At 55.9% G+C, this 15,016-nt stretch overlaps 1 protein-coding gene across 1 annotated transcript; it reads right to left on the bottom strand.

Annotated features, from left to right (window-relative positions):
- Positions 1-551: 551 nt before the first annotated feature.
- Positions 552-13,730, bottom strand: DACT3 (dishevelled binding antagonist of beta catenin 3). The gene is made up of 4 exons (XM_074219199.1): positions 13,379-13,730; positions 7,148-7,244; positions 6,841-6,990; positions 552-4,663 (listed from the first exon to the last, which is right to left on the bottom strand). Exons 1-4 carry the CDS (start codon positions 13,667-13,669, stop codon positions 3,279-3,281), a joined length of 1,923 nt encoding a protein of 640 aa, XP_074075300.1. The 5' UTR covers positions 13,670-13,730; the 3' UTR covers positions 552-3,278.
- Positions 13,731-15,016: the final 1,286 nt, after the last annotated feature.

Below are 15,016 nucleotides of genomic sequence, written 5' to 3'. Positions count from 1 at the left end.
CCAGTCATTGTGCGTTCTTAAGGAGAATTCGGCGCCAGGACCCTGAGAGAGGAGGAGGGGAGGGGGGGAGAACTGAATTGAGAGGAGAAGGGTAGGGTCTCCTTCCCCAGGCCGGAGGAAGGGGCTGCTCCGTTCTCCTCCCCCCCTCCCCAGCCCCTGGCGCACTAAGGGGGGGGAGGCAGGCCTCTCCCCCCTCACTGGGAGGAGAAACCAGCGCCTGGGCGCGGGCGCAGGGTGGGGGCCGACTCCCGGCTTCCCGGCCGGCCCCGACATCTGCTTCTCATAAGGCAGGAGATGGGAAGCTGAGCCGCCGCGAGAGGACGGCCTAGCCCAACTCCCCATCCCCCAGTGCCGGGGAAGGGGCAGGGACAGAGGGGGGCAGGGAGTGAAACCTCGAAGCTTTAGAGAGATGGGATGGTCTGGAATGAGCTGCAATCCTCCCAGCCGTCCCACAGCACCCTGCAAGCTCCGCTAAGCTATTCTGCACCCTCTGGGCCGCATCCGAGCTGCTCTGCCTCCTCATCTTCACCTCCCCGGAGCCCTCCCTTCCCGGGAGACTCAGCCCAAGCGCCATCTCGGCCGTGAGGCTTGAGGCTGTAAGGTAGACAGACTCTGGCCCGAATCGAGTGTGAGCTCCTTGAAGGCAATCAGTCAGCAAGCTTTTATTCTGTGCCTGCCTGTGGGCTAGGCTCTGTGCTTAGGCGGAAGGGACACAAAGACAGAAACAGTCCTGCCCTCCAGGAGCTTCCATTCTTCCAGGGGAGGCAATGTTTACATAAATAAGTATATACAAGATATGTACCAAATATTTACAAGGCCTTGGGGGAGGGCCACTAGCAGCCTGGGGGTGGGGGTGGGGGGTCTGGAAAAGGGGGAAATTAGGAAAGAACCCGTCAGTGGGGTCTTAAAAGAAACGAGGGGTTCTGGGAGATGGGCGAGTGAGAAAGGAGAGCATTGTAGGCACTGGGAACGACGTCTTGGTCTCCTGGTGCCTATCACAGTGCCTTGGAACATCAGAAGAGATCAGTAAATGTTTGTGGAGGGCAGCTTGTGTGCCTGTTTCCCGGCCCTTATCGGACACAGTGGCCTCAAGAAGTGGTCACAGGGGGAGATGGATGGCAGGACCACAAGCCTTAGCACTTCCAGGAACACTGGGGATACCAGAGACATAGAGGATAATCCAATGACAGGGTTGGGAAGCGTCCTGAGAGACCCATCTCTTCCCTTTTTGTAGAGACAGAGGAAATGGGGCTTGTTTCAGGGACTTCCTACAATAGGCCTTTCCCAGTTCCCCCAATTATCTGTGCTCCCTGCCCAAATTACCTTGTATGCTGTAGGAGAGGCAGCCAGCCAGTCAGAGTGAATAGGAACTTGGGCTCCCAGCCAGGAAGACCTGGGTTCAAGTCCTCCCTTTGACACTTCCTTGGCTATGTCACTTTTACATTCTCCAATTCCCAGGCAACAATAATAGAGGGAATGGCCTTATCTGAATATTTCTGCCCATGACAACCCCATCTCTGGGTCCTCAGCCAATAGTCCTGGGCAGGGTACTAACTAGGCACTTGATAAAAGACAGTTGAATTGAAAATGCTCTCTCCTCCCTTCTGCCTCCTGGAATCCCTAGTTTCCTTCGAGGTACAAGGCTGATCAGATGACTCCCCTGCTCAACAAGTCCTATGGCTCCCTATTGGCACACTGGTGCTTCTCTTACACGAAGCCTACAACTCTCCTTGCTGTTTTTAGTTATTGATGCGGTTCCTCTTCACACTGTCAAGTTTAGATGGTTCTTCCCATTCTCCAGTAAAATGGCAGCACCTTGAGTTCAGGGATTGTTCGTTTTTATTTATATCTTCAGGGCAGGAGGTAAGGAGGCTAAAGAATAGCCAGAAGAAAGAACCACCTAGTTCACTGACCACCTCCAAAACCTCCTCTCTGTGTGAGCCCCGGCAAGACTGAACTTCTCAGTATCCCAGGACCCTGAAACAATTCTCGGTAACTAGAGGTGGTCCAGGTTTTAAACCACAAAGTACTGAGTTCATTGGTGCAGGGAATTCCCTCCACCAACAGAGAACACCAGCATTCAGAAGTGGACTTGTCCAGAGTCACACTCCGTATATAAGTCAGAAACTAAATTTGAACCTAAATTCCTTTGACTCTGAGGCTGGCTCTCTGTCCCACTCAGCTGTAGAAAGCGCATTTTAAAAAAATGCTTATTGGATTAATTGGAAGAGAGTAAGCCAAGGCTGCCATCTCTGTACAGCTACCCACGTCAGGACCAGGGCCAGAGGAAGCCACCAGCCGGATAACACTGTGAATTTATTTACAAAGACAATATAGAAACAGACAGGGTCTGGCTCCCGTGGGGCAAGGGTGGGTACAGGATAAGATCGGCATCCTCAACCTTCTCTCACACACTCTCCTGGGGAGTCGCCGTCGTAATAAATACAGCAATTTAGGAAACGAAACTAATTAGGGATTGGTGCCCCTCTAGCCTTCTCCCTTCTCGAAGCCTGGAATTCTTGTTTCTTCCCACCCCACAGCCGGCTTTACCTCTCCCCCCAAGGTCACCCAGAGTGAGCTAGGAAGCACCAGGGAGCTCAGGCCCCCGTGTTGGATAACAAACAGAGCGATCAGAAAAGATCAGCAGGAGGTTATAGTCCTATTGGATTCTTCTTGGACCCATCAGCAGTCCACAGTGGTACCCGTCGGAGTTTGGGGGAGTTTTCCCACGCAATCATGTACTGGCCATCTATGACATCTTGGTGCTGGGGCAGGCTTTGGAAGGGAAATGGAAACATGACCCAACTGGATGGATTGTAAACGGGTCAATGAACGTGGGCAAGGGCGAACACCGCACCCAGAAGGACCTTGGGGGCACCTGCCCTTAGGGGTTTTCCTTGGCCAGAAAGGGTTAGGAAAGTAGAAACCCCTTCAGAAGAGGGCAGGGGCTCCTTATCGAGGCTCATAGGTTCCGAGAATGTCAGAGCTGGCAGGGACCTTAGAAACCGGATGTCCAAGCGCCTCACTTTTCAGAAGAGGCGACTAAGGCCGCAAGAGGGGAAGGGACCTGGTCACCTGGTGAGCGGCAGAGGCAGACCTTGAACCCAGAGCTCTTCTAAGTTTCTTTACACTGCCTCACCCAGTCAGTCCTTCTCCAGCCGGGGAAGCCAAGGCCCCGGATTCGCCCCAGCCCACGCCTCGAATCCGTGGGCGAACCCTGGCGTTCGTGGGTCCCAAAGCCGGGCTGGACCGCCAGCCCGGGCGCCGCGCCCACGGGCTCACACTGTGGTCATGACCTTCAGCGACCCCGAGCGGAAGCGTAGGATCTTCTTCTTCAGCGCGTGGGAGGCCTTGATCTTGACGAAGACCTTCCCCTGGGCTCCCCCGGGGCCCCCGGGCCCGGCCGAGGCGGCCGCCAGCTGCTGGGGCCACACCAGACCGCCGCCGCTGCCCTCCGAATCGCTGGAGGCCGAGCTGAAGGCCAGGGACTCGCCGTCGCTGGCGCTCGACTCGCTCTCCGCGTAGGCCGGCCCGTAGCTGCCGCTGCCGCTGCCGCCGGCCCCCAGGGGAGGGCCCCGGCGCCCGACGGCCCCGCCGCGGCCGGCCGAGCACTCCGAGTCGCTGCCGGCGCAGCCGTAGAGGAGGCGGCGCGGAGGGGCGGGCGAGGGCCCCGGGCCCCCTCCCGCGGCCCGGCCCCCGCCGGCCCCGGCCCCGCGGGGAGTCGCCTTGGCCCGGCGGCCGGCCTCGGCCTCTTCGCCGCTGATCTCGGCGGTGGAGCGCCAGCGGCGCGAAGAGGCCGGGGCGGCGCCGGCCGGGGTCCGACGGGGCCGGGCCGGCCGCGGCTCCTCCCGCTCCACCGTGTGGTACTTGGGCTCGCCCGGCCCCGCGCCCGGCCTGTTCAGGAGGCTGTTTTCCGACTGGGAGCGGGCGGCCTTCTTGCCCCGCGGAGAGCCGCGGCGGGCCGCCCCGTCGGGGAAGCGCCCTTTCCTGGGGCCGCCGGGCCGGGGGCGCTCCCTCGGAGGCGACAGCTCCACGCTGCGGCCCCGGGTGAGCGGGGGAGGCGGCGGGCCCTTGCGGCGGGCGGCGCGGGCCACGGGGGGCCCGCGGACCCCGGCGTGAGCCGCGGGGATGTACTGGGCCTTCACCAGCCGGCCCTCTCCGGGGCTGGGGGGCGAGGAGCTCAGGGCGGGCGCCGGCTCCGCGGGGGGCGGGCTGGAGTCCCAGGGCGGCCAGCCGCCGGGCCCGGGAGAGCCGCCCAGGCCGGGGTGCGGCTGCTCCTCCGACCGCTGCCGCGCGCTGTTCTGCCGTCGGAGGGCGGCCGGCGGCTCAGCGGGCCCGGGGCCGGGACTGGTGCGGGGCTGGCCGGGGCCTGGCCGCCCACGGAGGCGCCGCCGGCGCCGCAGGAGGCCCGAGATGTAGCTCTCCAGGTGGCGGCCCGGGGCCGTGCCGTCGGGGGGCCCCGCGCCGGGAGAGTCCGGATAGAGGCGGCCGCGCAGGCGGGGGCTCTGCAGGGCCACCGCGTGCAGCGGACTGGGCGACAGGAAGGAGCTCGCGCCTCCGGGCCCGGCCTCCTGGGGAGCCGTCGGGTAGGGAGCCGAGAAGGAGCGGGGCACCGCTGCCCGGCCTCCCGCCGAGGTCTCCTGCGAGCTGGGACACGCTTCTCCTGCAGGGAGAGAGGAGACCACAGGGGCTGGGTGGGGACGTCTCCTCCTCCCATCCAAGGACACTCTCAGTTCCCCATCTCTTCCTCACCCCATTCCCTCCCCTTCCCTTCCCTCCCTTCGAGTGAACCCATAAAATCAGAGCTGGAAAAAAGGGTTTTAAGAGACCATCGATTCCAACTTCATTATTTTACTGACAGGAAACCACTCATAGGAGATTTAGCTTTTTTAAGTTTTTTGCAAAGTAATGGGGTCAAGTGACTTGCCCAAGGCCACAAAGCTAGGGCATTATTAAGTGTCTGAGGCCGGATTGGAACTCGGGTCCTCTTGACACCAGGGCCAGTGCTCTATTCATTGTGCCACCCAGCCACCCCCTGGAGACTTAGCTTTGGAAGAAATCTTAGTACTTGCTCTCTTCACTTTGCAGATGAGGAAACTGAGGCACTGCAAGGACTTGTCACTACAGAGCCAGAACTCCCAGAATGCCAGGTGTCGACCCCATACTCCATAAAGGACTTAAATAGGAGACCCAGCAATCAGTGAGGGAATGGTTCCCTTTCCAGGTAGAGTGGCCACTGAAGACAATTCTCCAAAGTTCTCTTTACTCCTTTTCCTATTTACTCTTTAGAAGAGCAAAATTGTGAGGCAGCTAGGAGGTTCATGGTTAGTGCTCTGAGAAGACTTGAGTTCAAATCCCTCCTCAGATACTCACTGGCTGTGTGTGATCCTCTGGACAAATCACTTAACCCTGTCTGCTTCAATCCATTGCGTAGGAAATGTAAACCAAGATCAGTAAGATCGTGATATGGTTCACAGGGGCACAAAAAATCAATAAGAGACAGTATGGCACAGTGGGTAAATAGCTCCTAAGCCCTGTGTCCAGGGCTCTGGGCAACTCCTCAAAAGGGAGACCAGGGCTGACAAGGTTGTTATCAATGAAATCTCAGGACCAGTCCCTATTCCTCTACTCTGAAGACCTGAGTTCAAATATTGCCTCTGCCATTACTGGTGACCTAGGGTAGGTCAGTCACTCTTACTGGCCTCAGTTTTCTCATTTCTCAAAAACGAGGGGGTTAGATAAGATGGCCTCTAGGTGTTATAGAATGTTGGAATCAGAGAGACTTGGAAAAATTTAAATACCAGTTTTAAGACCCTGGGCAAAGTCACATAGCATCCAAATCTCAGTTTCCTCCTTTGTAAAATGAGAATACCAAGAGCAACTCTCTCACCGGTATGAAAAAATGAGATAAGTGCTTTGCAAATCTCAAAGCACTGAAATGTTGCCATTGTTTTGGGGGTAGCTGGTTGGTTCAGAGGACAGAGTGCTAGGCTTGGAGACGGGAAGATTCATGTTCCTGCATTCAGATCTGGCCTCAGACACTTATTCACTGTGTGACCCTGGGCAAGTCACTTCATCCTGTTTGCCTCAGTTTACTCATCTGTAAAATGAGTTAGAGGAGGAAATGGAAAACTACTTCAGTATCTTTGCCAGGAAAATCCCCAGTGGGGTCACAGAGAGGGAGACATGACTGACCAACAAAGTGCCTTGCAAATCTCAAATTATTAAATTGTTACCTGCTGTTCCTTCCAGTTCTAGGCAGATGGTCTGCTTTCCACTAACTTTCCCCAATTCCTTTCTCTGCCTGTAACCTTGCTTCCTTATCCAGGCAGAATGTAAGAGTTCTGAGGGACTTTAGTTCCAGACCCAGCCCTTCAATTGGGATATTGGGCAGAGAAAAGAAAGACTTACCCAAGGACACACAGCAAGTGAGGGGTATGGAATAAAAGCCAAGATCTATCCAGCTATTCAACCTACACCACTCCCTCCATCTAGGCCTGTGGACAAAACTCATCCTGACTCCCTTTCTTCATTTGTTCTCTTCCCTCCTCCTTTCCTGCTTCACCTCTCTCCCTACACACACACACACACACACACACACACACACACACACACACACATCACATTACACATACCTCAATCATACATATACACAAACAGCACACACACCCCCACACCACATACAAACCCACCCATACACATATACCCACACTTCCTTCAAATACCCTCTGCAAAGTTCCCTTCCAGCTATGAAATTCTTTGAATCAAAGATCCCATTTCCCAGGTCCCTCCCCCCCCCCCACTCAAGTTATTCAATTGGCCCTTTCTTGGCCTTCTTACCCAAAGACTTGGGCCTCTCACTGGCAAATACTCCCCGGGGTTCAGAGGGGCCTAGCCGGCTGTAGGACCCAGAGCCAGAGAAACCACTGTCACCTCCAAATGTTGAAGGAGGGGAGTCTGGAGCAGTGGGGGAAGGACCTTCATAGAAACCTAGATGAGGCACAGAAGGGAGAGACTGAAGGAGAGAAAGGAGGATGGGGGAGGCAGGGCAAGAGATGGATGAGAGACAAAAAGAAGGAAGATAGTCTGGGGTCTCAGCTTTGAGAGGTGAGGGGATTTAGATGGAGGTTGCTGCGTTTCCTCTCACCTGAGCTTAGCCCAACATCTTCCTCCAGGCCTTCTGCATCCAAGCTCAGCTCTCCCAGATGCTGACCCAGTTCCCACATCAACCCAGGCAGGGCCTCCTGGAACAACAATGGGTGTGAGGGGAAGGGAAGAGAAAGGACCCGGGAAAACACACTCATAGAGACACAGTTGCACCCTCACCCTGAAGCACAGGGTCTCAAGTTCACCTGCAAAGAGCCCCAAGAATAAACAAGATTACAAGTAAGGAAGAGAGAAGGAAAAGGGAGACTTCCTGGGGGAACTGAGGGTAGATCCTTAAACATCCTTCAGAACATGAAGCCTAAGTTGAAGGAATCTTGGAATGTGAGAGCCCATCATTCAAAGCAGGAGGTACCTTTACCTACATTGATCATGTTATTGTCCTGCTGTACACAAGTGGTGGTGGCTCCCTTTTGCCTCTAGAATAAAATACATGTCTCCGATGGCAGCCTTTCTGCATCCTGCTCTGGGATCTGTTTCCAGGCAGATTCTCCATCATGTTGTGCATTCCAGACAAAGTGACCACTTGCTATTCCCTAGGACAGGACACCTCACCTCCCACCTCCCTGTTAGTCTGGGATGCTCCCCTCCACTCCTATGTCTAAACTCCCTTTAAGGCTCAGACTTACACGTAGTGTATTCCTCCCCTCCTCAACCCACCACCATGATGTAGGCATTTTGAATTCACTTTTCTGTTTGCTCATAGTTTCTCCCACAGGAGAATGTAAGCGCCTTGAGGGCAAGACACTTTTACTGTTGTCGTCGTGTTCTCAGCACCATGGATAGTGCCAGATACCAGTAAGTGCTCAATGAATGCTGGCTGAATTGATGTGGAGAGAGGCTGGCCTGGAGCCAGGAAGAATCTGAGTCCTTTCTCTGGCACATACTGGCTTGTGTAACCTTGGTCAAGTCTCTATACTCAATGCTGGATTAGTTGGAAATTTCGTTGAGAAGAGTTTTCACACCGGGAGTTCCCAATTTGCCCAGATTGGGAGTGTCTACCCTAAGGGGGAAGATCAAAATGAAACTCGATTTCCCTATTGTGCATTGGCCTCTCCTACCTTCATCTCCCCTTTGAATTTAGATAGGAATTTTCAAGTCAGCTTAATCAACACCCTCTTATCAGGAGGCTTCTATGGCTTCGGGAAGCCACAAAGCTATTTAACCACCAGTGCTGCCACAGAAAGCTCCCTGGATCAAGAGTGAGAGGGCTTGGGTCCAAATCCTGATCCTGCTGCCTAATAGCTCAAGTCTCCTGAGCTTCAGTCCCTTAAATGAAGGGAGTCTCCAAGGTCACTTCACCTTCACCAGCCTCGGTTTTTCCCCCTGGTAAAAGACAAAGGGGTTGGTCTCAATGGCCTTATGGGCCCTGCTAATTTAAAGTTCTGATCCCTGCCCTTAGGAGGTTTCCAATCTAGTGAGAGGTGACAACAAATCCACAAGGGTGTTTGGGGTCACTGACAGCCCCAATACAAAAAGATGACATAAACGTGTCCAAGGAATCTGAAGGGCTTCGGGGAGGAACTTGAGGAGGAGAGCTTGGACTTGACTTTTAAAGGCCAGAAGGACTTCAGCGGGTATGCTGATGTGACCTCCTGAATGCAGAGGTAAAGCTCAGCCTTGATCGCCAAAAGCTGCACTCAGACTTTTGGGACACCCTGGAGCTACACTCTTGGGAGGGAGAAGAGGACAAAGCTTGGGTTATATAGCAGGTCCACCTTCTTCTACTTACTCTGAGGCTGAGTGACTGAGGCTCAGATATCAAAGATGAATTTGATTGGGCTGGAGTTACTGTGCTGGGTCAAAAAAAAAAAAAAAGGTGGGAGCAGTTGCAGAGACTAAAAATCCCAAGAGACCTTAACTGACCAGAAAACCCAAGAGCTGAGAGGGATTTGCAGGGATGCAGTTGTGTTTCGATGGATTGATCCCTGGTCCCAGTGTCAGGAAGACCTGCATTTGAATCCAGGCTCAGATACTTCATAGCTATGTGACCCTGAGTAATTCGATTTACCGCTGTCTGCCTCAGTTTCCTCATCTGTAAAATCTGGATAATAATAATAACACCAGGGTTTTTGTATCAACTGAGATCACATTTGCACTATTGTACATTGCACACTGTAGGTGCCATAGAGATGCCAGTTATTAGGATTATTATCAATAGCTGCCCTGAAGCAGGAGCACATGGAAAAGGTAAGTATTATCAGCCCTGAGACCCAAGAGGGGACTTTGTGACCCTAGATTTAGATTCTTGGGCAGAGTGGTGGGGATATGCTTGAGTATTTAAAGTAGTTAAAGAATTCAGGGACCCAATCTTCTAGAGAAAGATGGAAAAGCCCCAACCTCCTCCTCCCTATAACCTCTCTGTCCTTCAGTTAATCTCTTCTGTACTTCATTCAGGTTTCCATGAAACCCTTCCTTTATTGGACCTGATTCCCCGACATTAAAACACACACACACACACACACACACACACACACACACACACACACACACAGACCCCTAGAGGAATGGAAAGCTGAAAAAGGAATAAAAACACAACATAAGGAAAGAATACCTGAACTTTTTCCCGAGTTATTTTGGTGAGTGATTCAGGTAACACAGTTTCAATGCAAAGGGGGGGGGGGGTGCCTTTTTAGTCACCTGAAGTATCTTTCCTTAGTGAGAGAGGCCCCAAGAGAACCTAAGGGTCATGCTAAAAAGTTGGTACCACCATGGATCCCCCTAAGGTGAGAGCAGGGCTTAATGGAATGTTAAACCAAGTTTATATTTCTTCTTGGCCAAATTCAACCCCTTAGGATAATAAAACAAGGCAGGAGGCCTTGAAGAAGACCCTTGGCAGTATTAGATTCACCCAGTTGTCCAGGGGAAGGGGGATGTCTCAGAAGTTCCAATTTTGTTTGTTTGTTTTCTGATGAATTCAAACCATGGTGGTACCAAGAGTCTGGGAAGATTGAGAGGAGACTCACCAGAGGAGAATGGGTCTTTGTTTATGCTCGACTGGGAACCTTTTATATGTTTTCTGTAGGGAAAAATCAAGGCTGCCCTATAGTGATCCATGCATTCTTACCTCTACTGCTTTCATGAGAGTGGAGGACTTTACCTGCTCCTGTAGAGACCCAGACAAAAGCTGTGTCAGGAATTATATTTTGAGATTCTCCAGAGGAAACTGGGTGGGGTAAAGTGAGCCAATAAGTGATTCTTTCCTCTGTGACTCCCCATGATTAAATCTGGTCCATCTAAAGCCCAGAGTTTGGGGTATGTAGGTCAATGTTTGCTCATTAAATCTTTCACTTAGAAACTTTGAATAGTCAATGTTTACATCCTGAGCAATTTGTAATATCGGTCCTTACACTCAGTTTTAATGATCTCAGAATAAGATAATGGCAAAGCTAAAAGGGAGGCAAGATTTAAAGAAAGAAATGGGATCCATAGGTAACAAAATGATAATAGCAGCTTTTGTGGCGGGACAAAACTGGCCACTGGCTGGGGTGCCCATCAACTGGGGAATGGCTGAGAAAATGAAGCTATATGAACATAATAGAAGGCTACTGGGCCATTGTTTGTCATAGGTTTCCCTCATTAGACTGTGAGATCCTGGAGGGCAGGATGTCTTTTTGCCTTTCTTTGCCAGAGTTGGCACATTGCAGATTTTTAATAAATGTTTATAGACTGTCTGACATTAAAAAAAAAATAACGAAAGAGATGGATCCAGAGAAACCCAGGAAAGCTTTCTGAACTGATGCTGAGTGACCTGATGAGAGCCTTGAGGACAGTTTATACAAGTCTTTGAAAGACTTCAGTTCTCTGACCAAGACAACGAACAACTAGGGATTGATGGTGGTCTAATTCATCTACTTCCTGCAGAGAAGGGATGGATTCAGGATGTAGAATAAGACATATTTGGGGGGGTATAATATGGGAATTTTTTCTTCTTGATCTTGTATTTGTTATAAGGGTTTTGTTTTTCTTATTTTTTCCTTTTAAGTTTAGGTTGAATAAGAGAAGTAAAAACATGCTTGTTCATTGAAAAAATAAAATTAAAAAGTGAAAAATGCAGATCAAAGATAACTTTCTCCAATGCTCTCTTTTGGGAAACTGAGTGAGAAAAGGTCATGCATGGTCTCTATCCAAAGTCGAGATTAGAAGCCAGATTTGAGTATTGCCAGTCCCTGGTCCCTACACTACTGATTCCTGATCCTCAGACGAAAGTTTCCTGTCTGGGTTTTAGGGGGAAGAGGGCAGGGAAAAAAGGGGAGATTGACTTCTCTCCTCCAGGGGAGGGGAGGAGGGGCAAGGGGCAGGGCTTCAGCACAAGAGTCAGTTCCTTCCCTATTTAGGGCAGAGAGAAGGGGGCCTTCTTAAGAAGAGATTCTCTCCACCTCTTCTCCCCAACCCTCTCTCCAACTCCTTCAGGGCCAGATGCCAGTAAACATTGTTGAGACACCCAAGATTTCATAACAGAGCTTCCAGCTTATTTAGCCCCACCCCTTCCTTTTACAGAGAGGGGAAACTGAGACCCAAGGTTACACAGAGAGCAGGATTCAAATATAAATTGATTTTTGCCCACTGTACTCCACTCCTCTTCTGGGCAGTGGCCCTTCACTCTCACTGGAAAGCCCATTCAGTACAAACTTTGGTCCTTCCTGTGGCAGGGCTGGGAGGGCCCAGCTCCCCAGAAGGGGACCATTGCATATTCGGGGCTCAGGCTGGAAGATGGGTTTCCCCCACTATCCCCTCCTCACCCTCCCCACAGAGAGTATATTTAGTCTTCCTCCTCCAGCCCCTGCTGTCTCTCCCTCCCTCCTCCTCCTCCTCCTCCTCCCCTCCCCCCGCCCCCCTTTCTGCTCTGCCTGGAGACAGCTCTGACTGGGGCGGCCTCTCCCACCTCCCCGGCCTCCCCACCCCCCGCAAGCTTCCTGACCCCAAGCGGGTGAAAAAACCTTCTCCTCTGAGGCTCCCCAGGGTGCCCAGCCCTCCTCGCGCCCACCCGCGGTGAGAAAACCTTTTCCTTCCCCCACCCCCTCCTCTCTCCCTGCCGGATATCGGGAGGCACAAGGGAGAGCCAGAGAGAGAAACGTGGGGATGAGGAGGGATGGAGACATGACGAGAGGGAGCCAGAGCCAGAGAGAGCGCCGCGGGGATGGGGAGAAGCCTCCCCCCCTCCCCCAGCTTCCCAGGGCACCGGGCTCCGCAGCCCCCAGTGCAAGTTCACGGCTGGCCTGGGTTACCCCTCCCCATCGCATCAGGCCCTCTCCTCTCGGCCCCCTCCCCTTTCCCACCCCCATCCCCATCCCCATGCTTCTCTCTTCTCCCGGAGAAGGGCCGAGGCGGAGGCCAGGAGGGGCGGGGCCTCCCACAGCTGTTTCTGCTTGGAGAGAGGAATGTGGCCAGGCCCTCCCGGGGGGAAAGGGGGGGTTGCAGGAGGTCTGCAGAGCCTTAGGCCTGTTCTCCCCAGCCCCCGTGGGTTACAGCCCACCTCTGCCCCCTAAAAAATAAGGGCTCTCACCCCCCCCCCCGAAAGCCAGGGCTGGGCTCGAGGAGATTGGACCAGAGAGCATCAGGTCAAGAAAATGGGGGCCTGAAGGGAAGGACATGGGATCGGGGGGCAGCACGGGAAGGAGAGGGATCTGGATGGTCCAAAGGGGACGCAGTGAAGAGGGGGAAGCAAAGGATACACAGAGAAGCCAAGAAAGGGAGCCCGAGGGACCAGAGGGGGACAATGCCCCGCCCCCTCCCCGGTTGACCTTCGCATCCCTGGCCAGGCTCACCCCCCCCCCCGAGGTCTGGGAGCCCGGAGAGTAAACTGAAGTCGGGAGAGGGGGGGAGGAGACCCCCCAAGTAACCCTCCCCGGATGCCTCCAGCCTCCAAGCGAGCCCCCCCAGTGAGATCTCCGAGTCTTCCAGCAGGAGGGGTGCTTAAGAAAGAGTGGGGACACGGAGCCCAGGAGACCTGGGGGCGGGGGGGCGGGTACCTCAAGTCCCCTCACCGACACTTCTAGCCCGGACCCCCAGCCTCAGCTCCCCTGGGATGGAGAGAGACAGGCACTTCTTGGGGACGGAGGGGTGCCCCCTGCCTCCCGCTCCGACCCCCCTCAGCCCCAGGCCTTTCTAACGGATCCGCGGGCAAGGGAGAAGAGACGGCCCTGGGGCGGGGGGCTGTGAGCCTCGGGGTCGGCCGGGGGAGGGGGGACCCCCGGGCGCCCCCGGCACTCACCAGCTGCTCCTCCAGCGCGGCCGCGGCCCGGCGCGCCGCCGCCTCGTCGTCGTCCTCCTCCCCATCGTCGTCGCCCAGGGCCTCGTCCTCCTGGTCCCGGCCGTCGTCGGCCGCCCCGCCGGGCCCCGCGCCCGCAGCCGGCGGCTGGCCGAGCCGGAGCGCCTGGCGCACGCGGAACTCCTGGCGCTCCCGCAGCCAGTGCAGCTCGCAGAGCCCGGCCAGGCTGCCCTCCAGCCAGCCCCGCAGCCGGCCCCGCTCCGGGCTCACGGGGAACGAGAAGGCCCGGATCATGGCCGCGTCCTCCCCTCCGCCGGGCCTCGGCCCCCGCTCCCGGCTTCCCTGGGGGCCCCCAGCGCCCCGCCGGCCGCGCGCCCGCCCGCCGGTCCGGCCCGGCTGTCACCGTCTCATCTGCATAGGCCGCAGCCCATTGGGCCCCCGAGCCGAGGCTGATCTGCATGGCCCCGCCCCCCGGAGCTACCAGCGGGCCCCCCATTGGTGGCCGGCCGTGACGCCCCGCCCTTCGGCTGCCCCAGCCGCGGGGCCATTGGTGGGCCTCAAGGGCCTAAGCCGCGAAGATCTGCATGGGCCACGCCTCCCGTCCCGCGGACCCCGCGGTCACGGAAGCTCGGTGGGGCTCCGGGTTCGGCAGCCCGATCGGCGGCTTAGCCACGCCCTCCACAGCCCCCTTCCCACTGCCCTCCGGGGGCTGCCGGCCATTGGTGAGATTTCCTAAGGCTACCTAAGCCCGCCTCCTCCTCCCTGCTCCGTCTCATTCTGCCCATCCCGCGCCATTCGGCCTTCCCGGATTCGCCACGTCGCCCTGTCTTTCAAGGGCATAGTTCCACCCCCTCCGGCTCCCTCTTCTTCCTGCGATTTGCCACTCGCTCCCCGGCGCCCGTTGATTCGTCTGTCCACGGTCCTGGGCGGGGCGGCGCTCTTGGCCCCGCCCCACGGCAGGCGGGCACCCCTAGCCCAGGGTCCGGGAATTGAATATTATAATTAGAGAGCTGGGCGGGGCCAGGAGAGCGGGCCGAGCGCCCTTTCTCTGCTTCGCTCAGCCAATCGGGGGCGACGACTAGGGAAGGAAGGCGGTTCCTCCCCCCCATCGGGCCGGACCCGAAGCTCCACCCCCTCTGGGAGGGTGCCCCGGGGGCAGGGGGCGGCGGGGCCCGATGGGTGTCCTCCCGGCTGAAGCCCAAGAGCGGAGCCCCGAGGCGCAGGCGGGGAAACTGAGGCAGGCGGCTCCTCCCGACTCCAGGACCAGGGACATCCCCGTCCTAAGCCCCCAGCTGACGCCCCCAGTCTAAGCCCCCAGCTCTGACACCCCGTCCTAAGCCCCCAGCTCTGACACCCCGTCCTAAGCCCCCAGCTCTGACACCCCGTCCTAAGCCCCCAGCTGACACCCCCCCAGCTCTGACGCCCCCAGCTGACACCCCATCCTAAGCCCCCAGCTCTGACACCCCCCCAGCTCTGACACCCCGTCCTAAGCCCCCCAGCTCTGACACCCCCCCAGCTCTGACACCCCGTCCTAAGCCCCCAGCTCTGACACCCCGTCCTAAGCCCCCCAGCTCTGACACCCCGTCCTAAGCCCCCAGCTGACACCCCCCCCCCCCAGCTCTGACGCCCCCAGCTGACACC

This window comes from Macrotis lagotis, chromosome 1, assembly GCF_037893015.1.
Source record: "Macrotis lagotis isolate mMagLag1 chromosome 1, bilby.v1.9.chrom.fasta, whole genome shotgun sequence".
In the NCBI taxonomy this organism is placed as follows: Eukaryota; Metazoa; Chordata; class Mammalia; order Peramelemorphia; family Peramelidae; genus Macrotis; species Macrotis lagotis.
This window is presented reverse-complemented; position numbering and strand designations above follow the sequence as displayed.